General features: G+C 37.2%; 1 protein-coding gene across 2 annotated transcripts in view; it reads right to left on the reverse strand.

Annotated features, from left to right (window-relative positions):
• Nucleotides 1-25,852, reverse strand: part of MGAT5B (alpha-1,6-mannosylglycoprotein 6-beta-N-acetylglucosaminyltransferase B) — a 177,299-nt gene that overhangs the window by 27,399 nt on the left and 124,048 nt on the right. For both annotated transcript variants that reach the window (XM_044672412.1, XM_044672410.1), the window contains exons 9-10: nucleotides 3,708-3,839; nucleotides 938-1,071 (exon numbers count right to left, since the gene is read on the reverse strand). In XM_044672412.1, the coding sequence (XP_044528347.1) occupies nucleotides 938-1,071; nucleotides 3,708-3,839 (266 nt within the window). The remainder of the gene's footprint in view (nucleotides 1-937; nucleotides 1,072-3,707; nucleotides 3,840-25,852) is intronic.

Genomic DNA, 25,852 nt, shown 5'->3' on the forward strand with positions numbered 1-25,852 from the left:
ACCCTGGTCTCTCAACTCTATCCACTATAATAGCCACATCACTCACTGCTCTATGCAAAAATCTAAGGCTAGAAGTTGCAGAGAAGGTGCCAACCTACAATGGTTATAATAATTATCCTCAGTCCAGGAGTCCAGTTCCTATTCCTTTACCTAGTGTCTGTTTAAGAAGGTGGCATAGTCTGTAACCCAGTTTAGAAAGACTGCTTTCAAATAGGAATCTTCCAGCTTTGAGGCTGGAAGAGGTTTGCTACAATTACTTGGAATATTATCTTCTATGGACTGGCTTATTCCCCAGATGATGGATAAATGAGGTATTTTTTGTATATTATTTTCCGAGACATTGTGGTATAAGGGAAGGAGTCTTATAAATGGGAGTTAAGACAAACAGATTCTAATTCAGGTTTGATGAATTACTGTGTGATTTGGGCTAAGGTCCTATTCTCTAAGGTCCCATCTCACTCTAAATCTTATGAACTTGGGAAAATTTCTTAATCTCTAAGAACTTCTGTTTCCTTATCTATGAAATAAGAGATTGCATTAAATGATCTCCAAGGTTCCTTCCAGGTCTAAAATTCTTTGTTTTGCTCAAGAGAAGCTTACCTCTTTATTTCTTAGACTGCAAGGAATTTCTTCTGTGACTACACTTTCCTTTCTGAACCCCTCAACCTGTTATCTCTCTGCATCCATAAGGGAACCATTTCTCAGAGAAACATAGTAGGAACAGAGTAGGTGCTTAAAGAATGTTTATTCTCTTTTCTTCCTTTTTCAGAGAAGGTGGAGGCCTGGGGAAAAACCACCTCTGAGCCACCCTCCTTCTTTTCTCTCTTTTCTTTCTGGGTTAGAAAAGAGAGATAAGATTCCAGTAGAACCATATATAACACTTAGCACTCATGAGAAAGTCCTACCCCTCACCAGTCCCACATGGAGGGCCACTCACGGAACATCGTCATGAACTGCTTTGGGTTGAAGTTCCAGTAACCCCAGTTAGTTCGGTAACCATGCAGAGTGGCATACTCCTCATGGTTGTATGCAGGTTCTGTCCCAAAGGTGTCGATAACCCGGAATCGACACCTGTCAGAAAAAGATAAGGGTCATGAGTCAAATTAGATCTGAGCAGCAATACATCATGCGACATATAAGTTATGGAAATCTTTCTGGGACAGGCTAGTCTTTGCCTCTGGGGAAGTCCTGAGCACCTTCCATTCTGAGGCTGTATCTGGTCTTCTTGGTGTGGGATATTCTCTTAGGTGTGAAAAAATTCAGGGAAATTGGAAAGTATGTCTTTAGAGAAACAAAGAATAGAACAATTCCAGAAGCTGCTCTCAGTAATCTCTGTTCTGCTTCCATTTTAGATGAGATCTTACCTTACTCTGTCAGCTTTCCATCACCTTCATTTTTGTCTGGCTTCATTTTGATTGCTTAGAGCAGTGATGGGCAAACTATGGCCCGCGGGCCAGATGCTGCCCCATGAAATGTTCTATCCTCGAAAGAGTTGCCTTAGAAATAGACTGACAGATGAGCATTTCCTTTCCATTGGCCCCTTCTTTAAAAAGTTTACCCAGGGGCAGCTGGGTAGCTTAGTGGATTGAGAGCCAGGCCTAGAGATGGGAGGTCCTAGGTTCAAATCCGGCCTCAGACACTTCCCAGCTGTGTGACCCTGGGCAAGTCACTTGACCCCCATTGCCTACCCTTACCACTCTTCCACCTATAAGTCAATACACAGAAGTTAAGGGTTTAAAATAAAAAAAAAAATTAAAAAAAAAAAAGTTTGCCCATCACTGGCTTAGATAAACCTTCACTCTAAAGGATCCCATCATTAAGAGTAAGTAAATTATCACACAGCTAAATACAGAAACAAGGACACAATTATGGTTCCCTCCCCTTTCCCTAACCTGAGTCCAATAGGACCAAGGGGAAGGGGACGGAGGAGATTGACTCAGCATTTGTTCCTCCAGAAATAGAAAAAAGTCATTAAGCTTCAGACTTTCCCCAAAAGGAGTCTCATCTTCCTTTTCAGAGACCCAGGCTCCTCCAAGGTGCTTGTTCCTTAAACCAAAATGTTGAAGTTGGTATTATTCCCACTGTGAGAGATTGAAGTTGGGTGGGGGTACAAAAGAACAGAATGAACTCAGCACATTCATTTTTAAGAATGCAGCCTGTCACTTTTTACACTAATAAAATCATGTGGAATAGTCGGGATTAGAGGAAAAATAATAAATTGCAGGACAATCTGTGCTAAATTTAATTTCATATTTTGCTGGCTGTGGATATACCAGGGAGTGATGACATTTGTCTTTCTCAAGGCTGAAAGGGAAGTAGAGGTTAGATGGAGGTGAGTGGATAAGTTGCTAAGGTGACAGAGACCAGCAGAGATCTGGGAGCTTCTATTGACAGTCCTAAATCCTTGCCACCCTCCCTGCTTTTCTTTTCCCCATCACTGTCCCCCCATCATCAGTTTCACCATACCCTCCCACTTTGCCATGCCAACAGCATTTTCCCAGTCATATCCTCCAAATGGAAGGAGGCAGGAATGTAAAGAAAGAAACACTAACCGGGTAGTTCATAAATTGCCAAACAATCTTAGAACTAGGCCTTTCTAGGTAGTAAAAAGGAAGTTGGGAAAGAAGGGAAAGAAGAGAAAAAAGGAGCAGAGAAATTTATGCATTCCTCTCATCTATATTTAAATATGTCATGGTGGGGCAGGCAGGGGTAAGGAGTTGTAGCAGTGCAAGATTCTGTTTCTGTTCTCTTCTAGAGAGAAGGTTGATGAACCAGGAACAAATGATGATTGAATTGAATTTATATACCTATGTCCTCTCCAGCATTAATCTACAGATAGTTTTCTCCTCTTGCAAGAGTAGCTTGTCTGGCCAATCAGTGCACAGGGGTAATGTAGGAAAGGAAATGAGGTGATTTATTCTTAAGCAGATAGGACATGGCACAGGAAAAAATATGCAATGTAGAAGAGTACATGAGGTCACCAAAGGTACATACCAATCTTAATGAATTGTAACAAGGCATTCTTGTGAGGCATCCCTAAAATCTTAAATTATTTTGAATTTCTTTTTTTTTTTTAAAGATGAAAAAAAGGGTACTGATCTTACCCAGATAACTTCAAATACGAAAGCTAGCTCTCTAAATGGACTCAACCTCTTTTTCTTTTTTTTTTTTTTTAACCCTTAACTTCTGTGTATTGGCTCCAAGGCAGAAGAGTGGTAAGGGTAGGCAATGGGGGTCAAGTGACTTGCCCAGGGTCACACAGCTGGGAAGTGTCTGAGGCCGGATTTGAACCTAGCACCTTCCATCTCTAGGCCTGACTCTCAATCCACTGAGCTACCCAGCTGCCCCGACTCAACCTCATTTAATAACCCTAGTACTCATATAACATGCAAAACACCCTTGAGCTTGCTAATTTAAATAGTATACAATTATATAATATGTAATATAATGAACAAATTAGCACTTGCTAATTAAAAAAAATTTTTTTAACACCCAAAACCCCAGAAACAATGTTGAAGGTCAATCTGAAAAGTAGGGATTAGGATCAGTGGATGTTCCCTTCTGAAAACTATACACCTGGAGTTATAATAATGAGAGAAGTCATGGATTTGAGAATCTTAGTGATCTCATTCACATGCTTATTCACATGCTTGGCAATCTCTCAACCCCCAAACCTCTCCACCTCTGCCCCAACATTTGCCTCTCACCTGTATTTCTTGAAGGAGAGTCCCATATGCTGTTTCATTTGCTGCAGGCCATGGTAGTCAGTATAGATGAGGTCAAATGGTAGGGGCACGGTGAGTGGACAGTTTCCCCGGCCTGGCGGTACCCCTAAATTACTGAGAAAGGAACCCATCAGAATTTGGGCCAAGCAGGCATTCAGGAAGGGGCAATCCTGTTGTCCCCAACCAAGCCTAGTTTATTAATAAGAATAATATAATTACAAATATTAATTGCTTTTAATTATTAATAATAGAATTGTCACCAAATTATCACCAAATTGTCAAATGATGTTTAACTTCATTCAAAAAGCATTAAGTATCTAGTATGTCCAAAGCATTGTACTAGGTGATGGTAATATAAATATAGAAACAAAACAGTTTCTGTCCTCAAGAAGCTTGTTTGGGGCAGTTAGGTGGCACATAGAATGCCAGACCTGGAGTCGGGAAGACCTGGGTTCAAATCTGATCTCAGATGCTTACTAGCTGTGTGACCCTGGACAAGTCACTTAACTATAATTGCCTAGCCTTTGCTGCTCTTCTGTTTTAAAATCAATACTGAGATAGAAGGTAAGAGTTAAAAAAAAAAAAAAAGCTTATATTCAACCAGGGAAGGGAAAGGATGGAGAAAAACTTGTAATCAAAAGACTAAATACAAATATTATTCAAAATAATTATAATTTCAGGGTATATTAATAACTGGGGAGAATTAGGATATTCTTCATTCCTGTACTTGAGCTGAGCTTTGAAGAAATCTAGGTATTCTAAGAGGTAGAGGTGAGAAGTGTGGACATTCTAGGCAAGGAGAAAATCTGTGCAAAGGAACAGATATGGGAAATGGAATGATATATATGAGGAGTAGTGAATAAGTAGACAAGTTTGGTTAAAGTATAAAATACATAAAGGGGACTAATATATAATGCCTGGAAAGGCAGGCTAGAGCCAGATTGTAAATGGCTTTAAATGTTTGGACATAGGAGTTTATATTTGAGCCATCTAGCTGAGTTGCTGTGCCCTTTAAGGAACCAGACCAGCAACTTGTCTACCATTGATTTTTTTTAATTAAATTTTTTTTTATTATTTTATTATATATTTTTTAGAATATTTTTTCATGGTTACATGATTCATGTTCTTTCCCTCTCCTCCAAACCCTCCTCCTCCCTCCCCATAGCCAATGCACAATTCCACTGGGTTTTACATGTATCATTGATCAACACTTATTTCCATATTATTGATAGTTACACTAGGGTGATGTAGTACAGAGAGAGTATCATTGTCAGATTGCCTAGCCATTCTCACTTCTTTCTGTTTGGAATCATGTATATATGCTGCATGATTCCTAATATCTTCCAGTGGTAATGATTCCCACTGTGGACAACTTTGCCCGAAATAATTTTATTTCGGGATTGAGGTTCCCTTTACAAATTGTCTCCTTATATGATCACTTGTATCCTGGGCATGTGTGTCTCTAAGTCCTAATATTGTTTCTGCTGCTTCAATAACTCTGTCTAGGAAACTGCTTGGGTGTTCTTCCCCTTGCCTCAGTTTTTCAAATTTCTGCCAGGCATTTGGTCTTTTTGCAAATGATCTCATTGCTTCAATAAGATCAGCCCTGCATCTTAACAAGTATCTCATGTTAGCGTGTTGAGTGAAATCCAGATCCTGATGCCCTAGTGGCCATGATTCTAAATTGGGGTTCATCCTAGTTTCATTGAGGAATTTTTCCTTTTCCGAGGGAGAGTAAAATTCCCCCAAAAGAAATTCGACATCATCGAAACTAGGGTTGAAAAGAGTGAACACCCGCTTTACTTCTTTTAAACTTTTGTAAGGCTTTTCGTAGAACCTAGGAAAACGCCTTTTTAAAACCTCCATGTCACTAGGAGTGAATGCCTTGTATGTTTTGACATGCACCACCCCCTCAACAGGTTGTACAATAGTCCTGTCTACTATTGGTAGCACAGAGACCACTGCATTCTGAATTGGTTGCTCTTTCTCAGTTTCCTTTTGCCCCCCAAATTTTGATTCTACAATTTCCAGTTGCAAGATGGTATGTTTATCAAGTTCCTTTCCTTCACATATTTGCTTTAACACTTGGAACAGTAGTTTGATGTTTTCTACTAGTTCCTTGCTATCATTATCTTGTTTTGGATGAGATGCCTTGTAATAACTGAACAGATGAGTCAGGACCGCTTTTGAAATTGCCAAAAAATGCCATAGAGACAGAACAATTGCCACAGCTGTTGGTATGAAGCATATGCATTCAGCTAAAGTGAATGCAAACCATTTATAATAGCCATAGATTTCAATTAATTGTTGTATCAAATTCAGTACTTTTATCAGCCAAAATGTATATAGCCCCTGCATAAAAGACCAAATAAGCAGGGAAAGACTGCTTAATACAAAAATCATTCTTGTGAAATTCATTTTCTTTTGCTTCAGAAGATAGTAGGTTTCATTTGACTTGGCTCGTCAGAATGTAATGGGGATAATTTGAGGAAAGGTGTGTGGTAAAAGGGGATTTTGAAAGGAGGTTGTCAGGGACTTGCTAAGTAGGAAATCTAGGTAGGCTGGAGCAGGGAGATTCAGGATATAATATAGCTGAAGACAGGGAGTACAGCACTGAAGGGAAATAGACTAAACTGAAATTGACTACTGGCTTTAGTTAATTTCACAGGAAGGGACTTGTTTTGAAGTTACACCTTCCTTCAAGATGGATACCCCAGCTTCCCTTCAAGCCCAGAGTATGTTGGTTCTTTCCTCTTCTTCCCTCTTTTAATAACTAACTGACAATTAACTAACAGCTATTGAACTCAAAAGGATTTATTATCTTCAAGGATGATTTGTCAGGAAAGTGGATTAAAGGAAGCCCTAACCGTTGTCTCAGGAACCTCAGGTGGGGAAGGGAGGCAGAGATGTAAGGACCTGCCTTTAACTCAGCTTACAAAATAAATGATGGCTGACTAGTTTCTTTATATCTAATACTGTCAAATAATAATTAACCCTTCACAGACTTGAACTCCTCTCTAATTACTCTCCTTATTAACTCCACAGACATGTAAGGTAAGGGAGGGAAGGTAGGAAATAAAATAGGGAAGGAAGATACAAAGGGTTTATCTAAAATAACAATTTCTTAAATAAATATTTCAAAGCCAGGCTAAATTTTAATTCTACAGATAGGTAAGGAAGCCCCTCAGCTGGTCTGAACCCTCTCCACAAGAAACCCAAACCAACTGACTTTATACCTCAAGATTCCAAACTCCTAACTGATTACAGAACTCAGCCAAAGATTGAAAAAACTATCATGACCCCCTCTCTCTGTACTACAAATGCTCCTTTTCTTTTCAAAATGTGCAACTAGCACCAGTTTAGTGATCATTTAGAGTCTACATCCCCAATAATATCCTCATCAACCCATGTGTTCAAGCAGTTGTTTTTCTTCTGTGTTTCTACTCCCACAGTTCTTCCTCTGAATGTGGATAGTGTTCTTTCTCTTAAGTCCCTCAGAAATGTCCTGGATCATTGCATTACTGCTAGTAGAGAAGTCTATTATGTTCGATTGTGCCACAGTGTATCCGTCTCTGTGTACAACGTTCTTCTGGCTCTGCTCCTTTCACTCTTCATCAATTCCTGGAGGTCATTCCAGTTCACATGGAATTTCTCCAGTTTTTTATTCCTTTGAGCACAATAGTATTCCATCACCAACCGATACCACAATTTGTTCAGCCAATTGAAGGACATTCCCTCATTTTCCATTTTTTTGGCTACCACAAAGAGTGTGGCTATAAATATTTTTGTACAAGTCTTTTCCCCTATGATCTCTTTGGTTGGCTACCACTGATGTAACCTTCCACAGTGAACTTTATAGGTCTACTGGCTGATTATTAAATTGAACTATAAATAGTTCAAAATTTTGAAGGGAGGAAAGGTAAGACCAGAGTAGGTATAATGGCTTAGTAAAAAAGATAGTGACTAGACTAGTGATGGGAAAATTTTTGAGTTTGGTGTGTCAAAATTTGCCCAAAACCCAAGCATAACTTGGGTGGTGTGTCACTTCGAGAAAAAACCCCCAGAATTTCACGATATTTATAGTTTAAATAACAAAAATGCATAATTGTAATATATAACTGTATTTAATAAACCAAAACAGGTAAATTAATATAGGCAGAATTGTCACAGAGTGTCTACACTACACTACAGCAAATGTTTCATCCTCGGCATGCAGCCCCATACTTCTCTGTATGTGGCTGCATGTGGCTGCGTGTCATCAAAACACACGTGTCATAGGTTTGCCATCACCGGACTAGACATTTCATTGAAGCTAGAGGGTAGTTTTGGAGAGTTGGTACAGGCATAGGGAAAAGATGGAAAGGTTTATGGTTAGATAAAAAGAATTAGGGCAATTAGGTGGCTCAGTAGATAGATCTGGGCTTGGAATTAGGAAGACTAATTTTTGTGAATTCAAATCTGGCCTCGGACACGTGCTAACTGTGTGACTGTGGGTAGGTTATTTAACCCTATTTGGCTCAGTTCTTCGTTTGTAGAATGACCTGGAGAAGGCAATTGAAAATTACTCTTTGCCACCTTTTCAAGAAAACTTCAAATGAGGTCCCAAAGAATGGACACAAATGAAATAGAATTGAGCAGGAAGGAACTTAGGGACCCAGAGAAATTGTGATTTGCCTGAGGACACACAGATTGTAAATAGTGTATATGCATACTAAAAGCCTACTTAAAAAAATAAACTTGGAAATATAAGGAAATTATATTTCTCTAGGAGAACACAAGACTTTCCAGATTTCCTTGTTTAAAAGGGGAAAGTTTGAAGACAAAAAAGTCTTTCACAAGGAAAGGAAATTAAATGTAGAGATAAACCTTTTAACTAAGCTTGTTAAGAATATAGACCCATCTAAAGGCAGATTCTTTTACTTCATTCCCTGAAGGGATTAACCTTAGACCCACCCAAAAGAAGCATATTTTTTTAAATTTTTTATTACAGTATTCCAAAGAGGCTCTTGATATTGATCTGAGGGGAATGGTATAGGAAAGAAAGGGATAGTGACTTTATGCTTAACTATTCTGGAATGTTAACCCCAAAGCTGTATTTTAACATATTATAAGCTTTTTCTTGTTCAAAATTCCTATAAATTTTACCTCAACTTGTCTTGGGGCAAAGGCCCATGCCTTATACATACAAGGAAGCTATGCCTATTTGGACATCTTTCTCTTTCTCCACTCCTTCCTATCCTCCACTTCTGTCTTGGTCTCCCTGTCTCTTTTCTAAGCCAGAGATGACTTAGATATTAGATTAAATTATTCCTAGCAAACTTGTGACAAAAATGCAGAGTGGAGTATTAATATTTTTTCTTTGACAGAAGCAGAACCAAGACCTCTAACTCCAAATCCATTATGTTTTCCATTGTGCCATTCTGTGGAGTTGCAACATTGTGTGAGTGATAATGATATTAAGTATGTGATGATTCCTGTGGGGAGCTGAAGTGCAGAAAGAATTAGTAAGAAAGAACTAGGAATCTAGGGCAGCTGAGAGGACATCAAGAAGCTGAAGGATTGGAGTGGAAACTGAGTTAGGCACCAAACTTAAGTACTTACTATTTATAGTCCTAATATTAGAAGGTCCAAATTTCCAAATATTCCACAATGACTTAATTAAGCCCTCTTGCCAGCCCTTTTCTCTCCCCAATTGCCCAACACTCTACTTCATATCTTGACTTGGTTTTCTAAGTATCAGAAAATGACTCTTATCAGCCTCCAGTTTGGAAAACAAATTCTCAAATAAGGAGAAGAACCCAAAGGTTCAGTTTAAGTCCTACTTTTTTCCCTTCGTCCTCCATACAAATATACTCAGGAAGCTGGGCTTGGAGTCATAGGAGCAGTTGCCTCCATCCACAATCCTATGTGTACAAACTCCAAATTTGGGAGATTATGAGGCCATGTCCTTCAAGAAGAGATCACACAGATAAGACAATCCCATTCCCTCTCTTCCCTTCTCCATCCTCCTCCACCCACTTTGTCCTAGCACACAAATAGAATTATTTTGTTGGAGAAGAAGATTCAGTACTTCAAATCCAATCCAGACTCACAGTCTGTCTCCAGCCTATCCTTCCAGAATTAATTCATATCACTCCCCTTCACAGCCTGTATTTCAGCCAATCTGGCCTATTTGCTTTTCAAAAGTCATTCATTATTACTACTTCCTCACCTTCCATATACTTTTCAATCTTTTACAATCAGACTTTGACCTCGCTCTTAACTTGTCTGTCCAAGGGTATCAATCTCCAATTTTTCTACAGGTTTTGCCAGCAAATCACTATGGTCTCACTTTTCTCTCTTCAAAAGCTTAGTTGTTTGCGAAATAATTTGACATTCAGACTCCTACCCTATTTGAGTTGACCTCTGTCTTATTACTAAATCACTGATTTTACCCCTATGCTAATTCCTAATCAGTATTATCCAGTTTAATGTGATTCTATTGGGAGAAGTGATTATTTCTTTTGCATGATCTTAATACATGATATGATTAGGAGTAATTATATTGGATTAAATAGTTAAATAGACTCTTTAAACTTGTAGAGGACCTCTATCCATGTGACCTGATCAGTAAGTATCAACATGGGCAAGAAGTCAGATCTCTAACCAAAGTACTAGATCAGTGGTACCCAAACTTTTTTGGCCTACCACCCCCCTTCCAGAAAAAATATTACTTAGCCCCCTGGAAATTAATTTAAAAAAATTTTTAATAGCAATTAATAGGAAAGATAAATTCACCTGTGGCCATCACTGCCTCCCTGGATCGCTGCAACACCCACCAGGAGGTGGTAACGCCCATTTTGGGAATCACTGTCCTAGATGATGGGCATGTCATAAGCCCCAGGTTATTTTAGGAGCCCTTCAGCTACTTGTCATTTCCCTTTGTTGCCCAACATTTGGTGATCTGCCTCCCCACAAGCCCATTGCCTAAGACCATAAGCTGTAAGATAATGGTAGAGTAGTTCTGCCAGTCTGTTACTACCACTGAGAATTTGTATTTTGTGCTGCACCATCTGGACTTGAGTATTAAAAAACTTGTTCTTAGAGCATGAAAGAATCTCAGATCATGAAGAAAGCCTAGGATCTTATTTGTTGAAAGAGATCCCTTTAGTAAATCATTTTTGGTTTGGAGCTCTGCCTTAGTTGTTTTATTGCAGATTGGACAAATTTTTGGTGTTACAGTTGCTAGGCAACAACAAATATTTATAGAGCACCTACTGTGTACTAGCCATCACTCTAAGCATTGGCATTAAAAGGGATCAAGAAAAGATTTCTTGCAGAAGGTGGGAATTTAGTGGACACTTGAAGAAAGCTAGGGAAGCCAGGAGGTGAAGATAAAGAGGGAAAAAATTCCAGGCATGAGGGATAGCCAGTGAAAATACATGAAGGAAGGAAATGGAATGTCTTGTTTGAGGGACAGAAAGGAGGAGTCCAATATTACCAGATCTTAGAGTTCTTGGAGAAGAGAAAGATAGAAGAGTGGAAAAACAGGAAGGAGCCAGGTTAGGAGAGGCTTTAAAACAGAGTGCAGTATTTTATATTGGATTCTGGAGATTTTAGGGAGCCATTGAAGTTTTTTGAATAAAGGAGTGATATAGTCACATCTGCACTTTAGGAAGATCACTTTGGACTCTGAGTGTTAGCTAGATTACAAGGAGGAGATATTTGAAGCAGAAAGACCAGCCAGAAGCCTATTGCAATATTCTAGGTGTGAGATGATATGAAGGTCTGCGCCAGGATGATATCAAGGGAAAGTGTCAGGAGAGAAGGGGGTGTTACAAGAGAGATATTATTAATGGTAAACCTGAAAGAAATTGGCAAGATATTGGATATCTGGATTGAAAACCTCAGTGCCTGGGAAGATAGTGGTAATATACTATGGATTGTAAAAGGGAGGGTAGGAAGCAGGGAAAGTTTGTGGAGGAAAGACTAAATTCAGTTTTTGGACATGTTGAGTTTGAGATGGTTAATAGGCAGTTGGAAATGTGAAATGTGAGACAGGAAGTAAGGAGAGAGGTTAGGCCTGGATCTGAGCACCATCTGCATAGAGATGATAAATGAATCCAGTGGAGCTGATGAGATCACAAAGTAAAATAGTATGGAGGAAGAAGAGTGCCCTGGGAAGAATGCTGGAGGACTACCAGGGTTAGTCAGCAAAGGCCTGAATTATAATCCATGTAAGAGGTTAAGGAGTGTTCAGACAGGTAGGAAAAGAACCAGGTGAGATAGAGCTAAAAAACAGAATGAAACTAGGGATAAGAGAACTAAGGAGAAGAGAGTCATGAATCAGGTCAAAGACCATAGGGAGAACAAGAAGAATGAGGACTGAGAAAAGAATATTTAACACTGGCTTTTTGTTAATCCCCACTTTTCTTGACCTCTCTGTCTCTTTTAATACCATTCATCACTTCTATTTTTGTATACTTTCTCCTCCCTCAGCTTCTATGAAAATACTTACTAAGAGTTTTCCTTTTTCCTGTCCTTCTGTCTTCTTTGTTAGCTCACATGCCACATTATTCTCCTTTAAAGTGGGTGTCCCTAAAGCTCTGTCCTAGACTATACTTTTCTTTCTCTGTGCTCCCTCTTTTGGTAATCACATTTGCTCCTAAGGGTTTAATTATAATTTCCATGCTGATCACTATAAAATCCATAGATAAACACCTGGTCATAACATTTTCAGTTAGGTGTCTCAAAGGCTTCTCAAACTTAATATGTTTTAAACAAAACTAATTTCTTTTCCTCTCTAAATCAATATTCTTCTAAACATCCCTAAGTCTATTGAGGTCACTTCCTTCTAGTCCCCTGGGTTTGAAGTCTCTGAGTCATCCTCAGATTTTTACTTTCTCTTTATTTCCCATATCCAATCCATTACCAGGTCTTTTCAATTCTATTTCTACAACATTTCTAGCATTTACCACACTTCTTTCCATTTACAAATTTACCAACTTAGTTCAGATCACCTCACTAACTCTTACTTGGACTTTCCTAGTCCCCTAACTTTCAGGCTCTCCCTTTTCCAGCTCATTCTTCATACTCATACCAAAACTACCTTTCTTTATTCAAATTGGTGGCACAGTGTAAAGAGTGCAAGACAGAAGAATCATCTTCCTGAGTTCAAATTTGGCCTTGAACACTTCCTAGCTGTGTGACCTTGGGCAAGTCACTTAATTCTCATTACTTCAATTTCCTCATCTGTAAAATGAGCTGGAAAAAAAATGGCAAACCACTCCAGTATCTTTACCAAGAAAACTCCAAATGGGTTCATAAAGAGTTGGGCATGACTAAAATGACTGAACAATAATAACAATATTCAGATATGACCATGTAAGACTCTTTAGTGGCTCTCTAGTGATTTAATCTCAGGGATTAAAGGTTGTTTTTCCACTTTGTCTTTGTATGTTGTCGTTCAGGCATTTCAGTTATTCAGTTAAGTCAATTAACTTCTTTCTGCCTCAGTTTCCTTATCTATAAAATGAGGTAATAGTGGTATCTACCAACTGGGGTTATTGTGAGGGTTAAATGGAATAATTGTAAAGTGATTTTAAAACCTTAAATCCCTATATAAATGCTAGGTAGTATTTTATTTTTATTTTTATTATAGTTATAATTATATTATCATTATAAATACGTGTGGGATTAATAGATTTGGAAACAACTATTAAATAGGAATAGGGGAAAAAAACTTTTAGAAACTCACCAAAGATGCCCACTCTGGGTCTCAGTTTACTCATCTAGAAAATGAGATCTATGATCCTATGCATTCCATCACAGTAGGAATCATATCCATGATACATAAGATACTCTGGTTGTCATCTCATACCTTCTAGTCATCTCAACCCTAGACCTTAATAATGTACCTTCTTGACTTAATCCCTTAGAGTGGAAGGGTTTAGAGAAGTGATAATATTAACTGAAATGTGGTATATTGGAAAGAACACTGGGTGTGGGAAGCCAATAAGAGAATAGATAAAAATCTGAGATTCCTCTTTTGGCCCCTTTTGTGATCCTTGTGATTTCTTGTTGAAAAGTATTGTGGACTTATTGAAAAGCTTTAAGTTCCTAGCTAACCAACAATTAAAAGGTTAACACTCTTCCCCTTTAGTCAGGAATGCAGCTGCCTAGTATAGCCAAGGCCAAAACCTTAGCAGGGGCAATTCAACCCTGATAAAATCTTCCCCAGCTTGGCTTTCTGATAAGAACCCAGTCAAAATTCAGCCTTGGCCTTGTTCTATTCTGAAGCCAATGAGACCTTTTTTGTTTTGATATGACATAATTTGTAACTTCTATGCATCTGTGAAGTTTTGGGGGTGGGGGTCCTTTTGTGTGAAATGAGTATTGAAATATATATATACATACACACACATACATACATACATAATAAACTCCATGCTCCTAGAGACAGAGCTGGAAGCATGAGCTAAAAGATCATCTCCCTTGTTCTTATTTCTTATCAACTAAGCCGTCTTTACCAGATTATCAGAGATGATAAATAGATCTTGAGATTTGGCACTGGAGCACAGGGACCTTGGATCACTGGATTGAGGAAAAGATTTGCCCTCCCCCTCAGACAACTCCCAAATTAAGACGGTTTAGTTTCTGCCCAAAGAAGGGCAAGAAATCCAGAGTTTTCAGAACTCTCCCCTTAAGGGAAGACACTAAAAATAAAGAATAGATTAACAGGATGGGACACTGTGAATCAAAGGAAAGAAATCTTTTTATTGATGTAACTAAGCACATCCTCAGAAAATGGGGAGTAAAAATTAGTAAAGAACAGTTCACTAAATTTCTTGATCTTATTCAAAATTATAGTACATAGATTCCCTTAGAATTTTGGCAAAAAGTTGGCAATGATTTGAAAAATTATTATACTGAGCATGGATCAGAACAAGTGCCAGAAAAAAATTTCATCGGCTACTGAAAAAACAACTTTGTTATCTGGTCAGAATGCAGAGAATGAAATCTTTAAGGTTTCAGTGTTAGAATCAGAGGAGGAGGAAGTAGTTCATAGTAAATCAAAATGGAGCTTTAAAATTCGAATGAAAAAGTGACCAGCAGTAGACCTTCCCCCACCTAAAAACCTCTCTTCAACAGAGGAAAGAGAGATAAAAGCAGAGGAGCCTCTGCTGCTCCAGCTCCACAGCCATAGCCCTCGAATACAGGTTTTAAAGGAGCCCTAAAAAATCCTCAGAAGGACGGAAACATTTCATTCTGTTTCCTAGTTATTTTTAGAGCAGATGAATTGGATGATGATGAAGAAGTAGCTCCCACATGGGAGCCTCTTCCCTACAAAATGTTAAAAGAAATTAAGACAGCTTGTGCTTCATATGGTCCTGTTTCCCCATACACTTCAAATTTGGTGGAGACTTTGGGGGGGCTTTGGATGACCCCCTTTGATTGGATTTAGACCTCAAGATATTCTCTTTCTGGAGGGGACTACCTTTTTTGGAAATCAGAATTTGAGGAATTGGCAAAACAGAAGGCAGCCATTAATAAGAAACAGGGCTTCAGAGTTACTAAAGAAATGTTATTTGGAAAAGATGAATGGGAATTACATGCTGATCAGATTAATTTACCTAGAGAAGCTCTAATTCAATGTAGGAAGTGTGCCTTAGAGTCATGGAAAAGAATCCCCTTAACTAAGAAACTGTCCACAGGTTTGGCCGAGATTAGACAAGGCCCAGAGGAAATATATACAAAATTTATAAAAAGATTAAATCAGGAAGTAAAAAAATATTCAAATGATGAATATTCAACTCAGATAATAGTCAAAAAGTTTGCTTATGACAATGCCAATAATATGTGTCAGAGCATGCTTCAAAATGTTAAAGAATCTGGGACTATTAATGACTATGTGAAAGCTTGTGAGAACTTTACTCCAGCCTATATGCAGGGTATAGCCATTGCAGCAGCCCTGAAAGGAAAAACATATTCTGAAATAATTAAGGGCTCAAAAGCTATACAAAGCTCTTGTTCCAATGCCCCTAACTCTTTGTGTCCCAGATTACCTGATAAGAGATTTCAGGGAAGATGGAAAGGAGGCCAACCACCAGCCTCACCAATAACTAAATTTAATCCAAGAATTCATCCTAGCTTAGCCAGTTCCTTGCTAGAGTTAACCAATTTTCTGAATAACAAACTTTCTTTTTTCTCCAGATTTCTTTAGCCACGTAAAGATGTGATTTATTGATCTTTGGATAGGATGTCTTATATTTGTTAGAGTATGCATGAAATGCCCAGGAAATGTGTCCTTGATCAGTCTGTGTGCCTATATGCTGTGTTTATGTGTCTATGATCTGTTTGTAATTTAAGTGTTATGGTTTTGTTTGTGATCACAATGGAATTTTGGAGAAAATAAATCTCTCTCTTTCTCATTCATTCCGGAGGAATGGGAAAGACAGACAGAGAAGTTTGAGAAATTCAGAAAAATAACATCTCTAATGGATTTCTGAGTGTTTTAAACTCTAAGAGACTTTCATTGATTAAAAGAAATCATATTCTCTTCTCTCATTAAGGCAAGAATTAACAAGATAATTTGTCTATATTTCTTCTTCCATTTCTTACTGGCCATAAGAAAGGGAATAAAGAAATCACAAGACAATAATGGGGAACACGTTTGATCCCACTACCAAATTCTATCAAAAGGTTAAATACTGAGGTATATATGTTTAATCAAAATTACCAAGGTTTCTAAATGCAATCTAAGAAAAAAAAAAACAACTTATTCAGGCAGAAAAATAATGATTCTGAATTTTGTACTGAAGTACAGAAGTGCAATTTAAAACTTTTTTAGCTAATCAGAAACATCAGTTGACCTAAATGCTTAACCGAGAGTGGTAAAAACTTTTTGAACTGCCACAAGTTTAATCTACCATTGATCACACTGATGTTAGTAAAAATCTTAACTTATAAATTATTAGAACAATATCATTGGCTTATATTTCATAATTAGACCCCTTTAAACAGAGAATAGTTGATGAGAAAATTTTAAGCCAAAATTGAATCATCCATGCTATTTTCAGCAAGAAATAATTTTGGAAAAACATAGCTCCTTTTTTTCAAAACTCACAGCCCTTTCTCTAATTCATTAGGATACATGTTTGCTAAGAATTTGAATAGACACTGATGGAATAGTATAAATCTATTGACTATCAGTTAGAAAATGGAATTACAGTTAATTTTAAGTATGTACAAAATTTATATTGGAAAAGTTATTTTACACACTTGCAGTGTATAAAATATGGATTTAAATAATCAGATTTGCCAAAAAAAAAGCTTATCAAACTAAATTTGAGGATTGCAAAGTATATAAGGATACTAGTTCATGATTTAAAAGAAATATTTAATTGGGTTAATAACTGAAGGTATAGAGAGGCCAGACTACAAGTTTTATTTTTCTTTAAGCAGGGGTCGGAAAGAATAACTGGTAAATGTAGGAAACATTAAAAAGTTTTAATCAGGTACAATTTAGATGTAATAAAGTTTAAATTAATATTCATTTGGAAGTGATAAATCATCAAAGTTTTAAAATAATCATGCAAACTTTATAAATGCAGTAACTAAAGAGTTAAAGAGCACAGCCACTTGAGAAGCGGCTACAGCCTTGGACGTGTTTCAAAAGTAATTTATCCCCTTCTACACATAGGAAGGAGAGTCTCCGACTATAATTTTTTTCAGAAACAGGGAAGAATAATAATTATTGAAGAGTGACAGTTATATCAACTCAAACTCAGTAAAGTGAAACAATAAGAAGCTAATGTTAATTTTGTAACTTTCAGAAATCTGGCTCAACTTAAGTAGTTTTCTCTATTTCAAGTAATATTAGAAAATGCAAAAATAATTAATGTGGCAATTCAAATCTATGCTTTAAGGTACTAGATCCTAGTCAAATTATGTCTCCTATGTTCACTATTTCACTATTCTTTAAAGGTTAATTGAATAGATTGTATTCTCATAATATTTGTGATTTGTAGTAATGCATTTAAATCCAAAATATAAAATTATAATAAAATGCATAATCCTCATAATGATTTGTTATCATTGTTAATATGTACTTGATTATGTGATGGCTTTAATATTATTATAATATCTTTTACTTTTTAGTGATGTTGATGCAATTATAACTAATTAATAAACTTATTAATATTATAACAGTGTAATTGAAGAATGCATTTAACTAGAAAAATTGATCATCTCAGTAATCCTAAGGGACCTGAAATAAGACTATTATTTGCAAATGTAAGAATATTCCAAGGTACCTGGTTGCAAATTTTGAAGTTTTAAATCAATATCCTTTGAAGAGTAATTTTATATCAAGATCAAAACATGTAAAACAATAATTTGAATAGTCATAAAGGATAAAAAAAATGCTACTGGAAATATTTTTTTCCTTACTTCTAAAAACTTAGAACTTCTAACAAACTCATTAACCCCTTCTTTACATTAAATTTAGAACCTAAATGGGTAATTAGCAGCCTCATTGAATTTTGATGTGATGTGGACAATAATGTTGCAAGCAAAGCTGATATAAATATTGGGTTTTAACAAAATTGTTATTGACTGTTATCAAAACATGTACCTTACTTTGTGAAAACTGAAAACATATGTTTAAATGTAAACTATATGTAAAAGCTATTTGTTAAAAATTGATCATGCCTATTTACAATAATATATGATTTGTATTATGAACTAAAAGTTTAAAGCAAGTAGACTATCACAATAAGTTAAGTAAATAACCAGCCCCTGCCTTAACCATCGCTAATCAAGATAACAGTAATGAATTCCAAGCAAAAGTTGTTAACTCTTTTTCTGTATTACTGGAAAGAATTACCAGATAATATATACATTGAGAAATTGTTGAAAAGAAATTTTGTCTATCATATTTTGTAACATTACAATTTTTTATTGTGTTTGTAAATCTTTCAAATTTGGAAACCTTTCAAATGCTATTGGTAATAATTACTGTTTAAGGTAAAGTCATCGGATTTGCAACTGACATTACTCATTTATGGCTTATTGATTTGGATTCACCATTCAAAAGAAAGTTATCACTGATGAATAATCCCTTACTCTTACCTCAAGTCAAACATTGTTATACTCCCTTTCCTCCTTTTGCCATAATCAAAGCAAAGTGATATAATAATTGAAGCCCCAGAAATTTGAATGTATATAGCAAGCCAATATGTTCCACTGTTTAATTAAGAAACTGTGCCCATCTGAAGTGATGTTTCAATGAAAGTTACTTTGAACCTCTCATAAATTAATTTATTTGTACAATCTCTGAACATCAATTGGAATAACTAATTACAAATACAAAGAAACAAACAATACCCCAGAATTATAATATTATTATAATATAATAATATAATAATATAATTATAATATAATAAGGTTTTGTTTTATTCATACAGGAAATGGATTTGATTTTTGGATAAAAGACCTTCCATAAATCTAAACTATATATATAATTTTGGTTTTTAAAACATTCTTTTACTTAAAAAACATTGTATTTTTCCCTGAATTTTTAATTATCTTATTGCTTTTCCTTTTAATTTTTTTAGAATAATTGACTTTTTTCACTTTTTTTCATTTTTTGTACTTAAAGTATATATAATCAATATTAATCCTTTTTGATTTTACAAGGATATAAATTTAATATTAATGCATACCCACAAAGCCTTAGTCTATGGAAACCTGCCATTAATTGGTAAATATTATGGGACTATAATTAATGATTCTGTCTGATTCCCAAGGTCAAGGAGACCACCCAGTCCAATGGGATTGGTGAGAAACTACATAATACTTAGCACCACAAGGTCAAAAAAGACCATACCAATCCAGGAAGGATTAACAGAACTTTTTCATGCCAATACTGAAGAATTTAAACTTAGTGTGGGAGGGGCAGCTGGGTAGCTCAGTGGATTGAGAGCCAGGCCTAGACATGGGAGGTCCTAGGTTCAAATCTGACCTCAGACACTTCCCAGCTGTGTGACCCTGGGCAAGTCACTTGACTTTCATTGCCTACCCTTATCATCCTTCTGCTTTGGAGCCAATACACAGTATTGACTCCAAGATGAAAGGTAAGGGTTTAAAAAAAATAAAAAATAAATAAAAATAAATAAACTTAGGGTGGGATTTGGGGTTGTAGCTTTTCTGACATATGTTAGAGGCTGGACTTCCTTGAGCTTCATCCTGGTTAAGTACCAAAGGTTGGCCATCATCCTGACTCAAGTGCAGACAAATCAGACCAGGGAAAGACACTTCCCTTTCTCACAAAAAATTTTGGTCCTTTTCTTTCTCTTATAAGTGTGGTAACTTTCTATAGTCTTGACTTCTGTATGGGTAATTGCACCATTGCTTAAATCACTTTACTTGGGCCCTTGATTCAAGGACCTGCTATAATTTTATTTTTTCCCTACATTTTTGCACATAAGACTTTGATATTTTGCATTTCATTCACAACTTATTTTTTCTCTCTTTTATTTGGATTTTAAAACATTTTTAAATTTCTTTTGACAATTGATTCACACAACCCCAAAACTCAGCCATGTATTCTTAACTGATCTGGATGTTAGCCTTAACCCTCTTTAGAAGAGAATGTATGTTTTATAATGTATAATGTAAAGTTTAAATTCTTTTGAGAGTAATTTCAGGATAAAAAATGTGCCATCTCCCCAGAATCCAGACAACAAACCTGTTTGGAGAAGGCACCATGATGATGCCTGCAGAGACCTACAATGCATCAAGAAGATCCAAAAATGAACTTTGTGGTGCAGTTGAATGAACTGTGGGGAGTCGAATGCATTTGTTTTGCACGTACACTCTTATGCCAAAGGGGACTGCCCCTTAATTGGCTTTTTGTCAATTTGCCTAGCAATCATTGGATCATTGGTTTTGTCCTCTTTTCTTTTTATCCCCAAATTTGTGTAACTTAAAAGTTTTCTTGGCTCTCAAAAGAGAAATTCATACAGCCCAACAGATGGAAGCCCTTTTTCAATTTAAACAAAAAGGGTGAATATTCAAATTCAAATTGAGCTATAATCCCTGCATTTAAAACAAAAAAGGAAGACATGTAGAGAGCCAGAAATAAACAGTTTAACATGTAAATCCTATCAGATCCAGCTATAGCTGATTGTATAATATAACTATGATTATAATATAATATAACTAATGTTATAATATATAATGTGTAATGTAACTAATGATTATATAACTAATTGATGACTCCTTTCATTATTAAAAGTTTTCCTGTGTAATAAATCATTTTAATTTAAAGAAAAGGGGGAAATATGTGGGAAGCCAATAAGAGAATAAATAAAAATCTGAGATTCCTTTTTTTTACCCCTTTTGTGATCCTTGTGATTTCTTTTTGAAAAGTATTGTGACTTTATTGAAGAACTTTAAGTTCCTAGCTAACCAACAATTAAAAGGTTAACACTCTTCCCCTTTAGCCAGGAATGCAGCTGCCTGGTATAGCCAAGGTCAAAACCTTAACAGGGGCAATTCAACCCTGATAAAATCTTCCCCAGCTTGGCTTTCTGATAAGAACCCAGTCAAAATTCAGCCTTGGTCTTGTTCTACTCTGAAGCCAATGAGACCTTTTTTGTTTTAATATGACATAATTTGTAACTTCTGTGCATCTGTGAAGTTTTGGGGGGGGGCGTTCTTTTGTGTGAAATGAGTCTTGATATATAATAAACTCCATGCTCCTGGAGACAGAGCTGGAAGCATGAGCTAAAAGATCATCCCTCTTGTCCTTACTTCTTATCAACTAAGCCGTCCTTATCAGATTATCAGAGATGATAAATAGATCTTGAGAATTGGGCTACAAATCAGGGAGATCTAGGTTTTGCTCCTGTTTCCACTTGGTAGGCTGTGTGAACTGAGACTAGCCATTTTTCAGTCTCTATGTCTATGAAATGAGGAGATTAGATGATTTTTAAGTTCTCTTCCATGTCTCTGGATATGAGAGCCTTTTAAAATTATAGTATAAAGGGTGGGTGGTAACCCCCTAATCCCTGGTTTCTCTCTATTTTTCAGCTTTACTCCATTATTTTTAGCCTTCAAGAATAGCATCTTCCTACCTACTTTGACTTGTGATACCCTGTGATTTTATAATCTCTCTCCTTCCTTGACCCAGACACTCCTTAAAAAGTCCTGGCACATAATAAATGAGTAAATGTTTGTTGGCCAATTGATTCATACAATAGTAGTTTGCAGGTTCCAAAAATTCATACAATTAACTCAGAAAGGCAAAAATAGTACAGAAGACAGAAGAGGCAAATTGCTCCAGAGACATCCATTTGGAATAGGTATCCCTCTCTCAGGAGTGTGATAATTAGGCTTTTCCCAGTAAAAGATAAGTCTATACTTGTCTAGTAGTTAAAAGAAATCCTTGAAAGATTGCTTCTGGCTACTGACCAAAGGCATAGCTGAAAGTGGAGTCATAGGACTTTGGACCTGAAAAGGGATCTTAAGAGAGACAGAATTGGAAGAGTTCTCAGTGTGGCTCAACCATACTCAGGAATGAGTCCATGAGAAGAGTCCACCTAATGCTCCAGAGCCAGAGAAAAAAGAGAAATTTCAATTTGCAGTGACTTCATCCAAGAGAAGTGTCTGCATCTGCTTCATTGCTCACCTCATAAAGAATCTAAATCTTCACCAAGCTAGAAGCCAAAAGGGTCAATTGTGAGGAGAATCAGTAGGCAAAAGTTTTATCTCTTGCAATTTAAGTTCATTTTTATGGGCAATTTTACACTAAGTGGCTATTTGGAGCAATGACATGAATTGAAGAGGTCTCCCTTTCTGAAAACCTTTTTCCAATTGCTGCCAAAGAAGGACAGCAATTCAATCCATCAGGCCCCACTGACTCCTAAGGTTGCTTATTAGAGCTATAACTAGCATGGGGTGAATGGAGCTTTTCTCCATAGTACAGCTATGGGAGGTAGGGGGTCACACTTCCTGCCCAAGGGATCTTCTTCACAGAAGGGTGCACTTTCACATTTCTTCTCCATGACAATTGTCATCCATCACACCTTATTCCATTGTTCTGGTCCTCTCAAGGTCTAGGATACAACAGTCCCTATAAGACTTTCTAGCTCTCGTGATGGATACAATTGCATTTTTTAGTGGGATTGCCACTCTGCAATCTTCCTCCTTTCCTCAAACTCTCTTCTAGATTGTCTGTACCCCCACAATCTTAACCAAAATTTCCCCAATATAGCTCTGATGTTTCTTCCCACCTAGTCTCCTCAGGTCCCCAAGCAAGACTGCTTTTGAAAAATATTTTTGCCAAATGAGCTGATTGTGTGTGTGTGTACTGACTAAAAGTATAAAGAGAAGCAGGATGAGGCTTTCTTTGGAAGTAAGTGCTCCTGTAAGTGTTAGTGATTGGAAAAATATATATATTCACCTAGCTGTTTTGGTGGGGGGTATTGTGAGGAAGATTAGATTAGTTAGTAATTAAGAATTAAGGTGTATCTCCCCGGAAGGAGCTGGAGCTGGGAATTCCAAGATGGAATGAAGGAGCAGGAAGAAGTGACTTGTGTTCTGAGAGGGACTCCATTAGGGGTTAGCACAAACTGTGGTTAGCCCTGGGAGATCTCAGAGTAAAAGACACCCTGAATCCTGATTTCCCTGGGATCCTGTGTGGTGGTGGTGGCATCTAGCAAAGAGGACAAGATCTACAGTGCAGTTCCAAGAGGAGAAGTTTGGGATCTGGTGGACAGTGTCTCATGCACACCCTTTCAACTTGGTACCTGAGACCACGTTGGCTCTTGGCATCCAGAGATCATCGGTGGATTACAGTGAGAACCCCAAAGCCACATCAGTCCTTAGCTGTGCTGCTCAAGCCTGGCAGGACCAGGTCTGAGGCAGTCACCCAGAGACTCCATTACTGCTCCTTGGGCCCTGTCTGTTTAGGTCACTAAGTTAGTGTGGGGAAATCCTCCCCTTTCCCTGTGGTTTTTGTTATTAGGGTTTAAGTTTTTAGAGTAGAAATCCCTATCTCACCTTTTAGTTGAATATAATTAAAACCTGTTAATCCCTTTTACCTTGCCTGCTTGTTTCTAGACTCTGGCCTAGGGGAAGCCATGTGACAGTTAAGACCAACTGCCATTCTTGTGTGAATCCAGTAAACTCTGGTCTTTTCATCCTGGTCCAGTCTCTCCTAAACCCCACTGTGTGTACCCACAATCACTTAGTTTTATTATAATATCCCTGGTGCCCTCCATTACCTTTACCTATATTTTCTACAGGGGGTATAAGAATTGGAAATAGGCAAGCAGGTAGAGGCAAAGCAGACATCATCTAGTACAACCCCATCAATTCACAGGTAAGTAAACTGAGGCCCAAGGTCACAAGGTAGCAACTGGAAGAGCTGGGAGTCCAACCCATATCTAATACACTTTCCAAAATACCGCAATGCCTTCCCTGAGGCCCAAGGTCACACAGGTTGCAATTGGAAGAGCTATCTACATCTAATACATTTTCCAAAATACCACAATGCCTTCCCAGAGACATAGCTGGGTTCCCTTGTTCCCAAACCAAAATACACTGTTTTCAAAAGTCAGACTTACCTTGTTTATTTCTATATCTGAAAGGTCAATTATAATAAAACTTTTCATATAAGGCCACAAGCAAGGGCTAAGGATAAAAGTATTGGACTAAAAGTCAGAAACTTTTTAGTAACTTTTTTTTTTCAGTAACAACTCTAAGACAGAAGGGTAAAGGTTAGGCAGAGTTAAGTGACTTGCCCAGGGTCACATAGCTAGGAAGTGTCTGAGGCCAGATTTGAACCCAAGTCCATTCAACTCCAGGCCTATCCATTGTATTACCTAGCTGTCAACCCTCAGGTTTTGTCTTAGACAGATAGATGTATGATTTGGGGCAAGTCCTGCCTAAGCCTCAGTTTCTGCTTTTGCAAAATGAGGCATTTAGAATAGATGGTAGGGAGGAAGCATGGTACAGTGGTATAAAGAGCACTGGTTTGAGAGGTAGCAGTTTAAATCCTTATGTGACTTTGTAAAAATAATTTAATTTTCCCAGGGCATAGTTTCTTCATCTTTAAGATACTGGGGCTGGACTAGATGGTCTGTGAAAGCCCTTCCTACTCTTAAATCATATGATCAATTTCTAAGATCCCTTTCTAGTTCCAAAGTGCTTGTAATTCCATTTCTAGCTGTGCCTTTGGTCAGTGGCCAGCGATAATCTTTCTATGATTTCTTCAAACTCTTAGACAAGTTGCAAACTCTCTTTGGCTAAGAGGAATCTAATGATCACTTGCAATGTGCTTAAAGGTGACAAAGGAGGGAGCATGGATTATAATTTGATGCACATTATAGATATTATCTCATTTGATTGTCACAAAAAACCTGTGAGGTGTTTGTGTACTATTAGCTCCACTTCACTAATTAGAAAATGGAGGCTCAGAGAGGTCAATTTGATTTACCCAAAGTACATGATCTGATATATAGGATTATAACTCCAAGTAAAGTGTTGTCAGACTAATAAGTTTTCTTTTAAAAGTGAGAGAATTAGCCTTCTTCTGAGCAGCTTTAAAAAACCAAAACCTTACCTTCTGTCTTAATATCAATTCTAAGACAGAAAAGTGGCAAGGGCTAGGCAATCAGGATTAAGTGACTTGCCTAGGGTCACACAGCTAGAAAGTACCTGAGGTCAGATTAGAACACAGATCCTCTGGACTCCAGCCCTGGTACTCTATCTATTGTGCTACATAGGTAGCCTATGAGAACACTTTAAAAAGGAGGATGAAGTGGATGAAGATAAGACATTAACTATATTTGACAATGGGTCTACTATCAAGGCCTTTCCTACTCCCCATATTTGGAATGTAGAAGTTTCTAGGAAGCACAATAGTGTACAGTCCTGAAAGGCCCAGCTATTGGGCAGAGAATCTAGGACTCGGGTCTCACTTTTCCCCACTGGAAAAGTACAGATTCCTTCTTTCACTTGAGGGCTATTTTATTTTCCAGAGTAGCACAGCATAATGGAAAAGGTACTGAACTTGAATCAAAACACTTGGATTTGGGTTTGGTCATATTCACTCTCTGACCTTAGCCAATTCAATTCAT

Source organism: Gracilinanus agilis, chromosome 4 (genome assembly GCF_016433145.1).
Source record: "Gracilinanus agilis isolate LMUSP501 chromosome 4, AgileGrace, whole genome shotgun sequence".
NCBI classification, from domain to species: Eukaryota; Metazoa; Chordata; class Mammalia; order Didelphimorphia; family Didelphidae; genus Gracilinanus; species Gracilinanus agilis.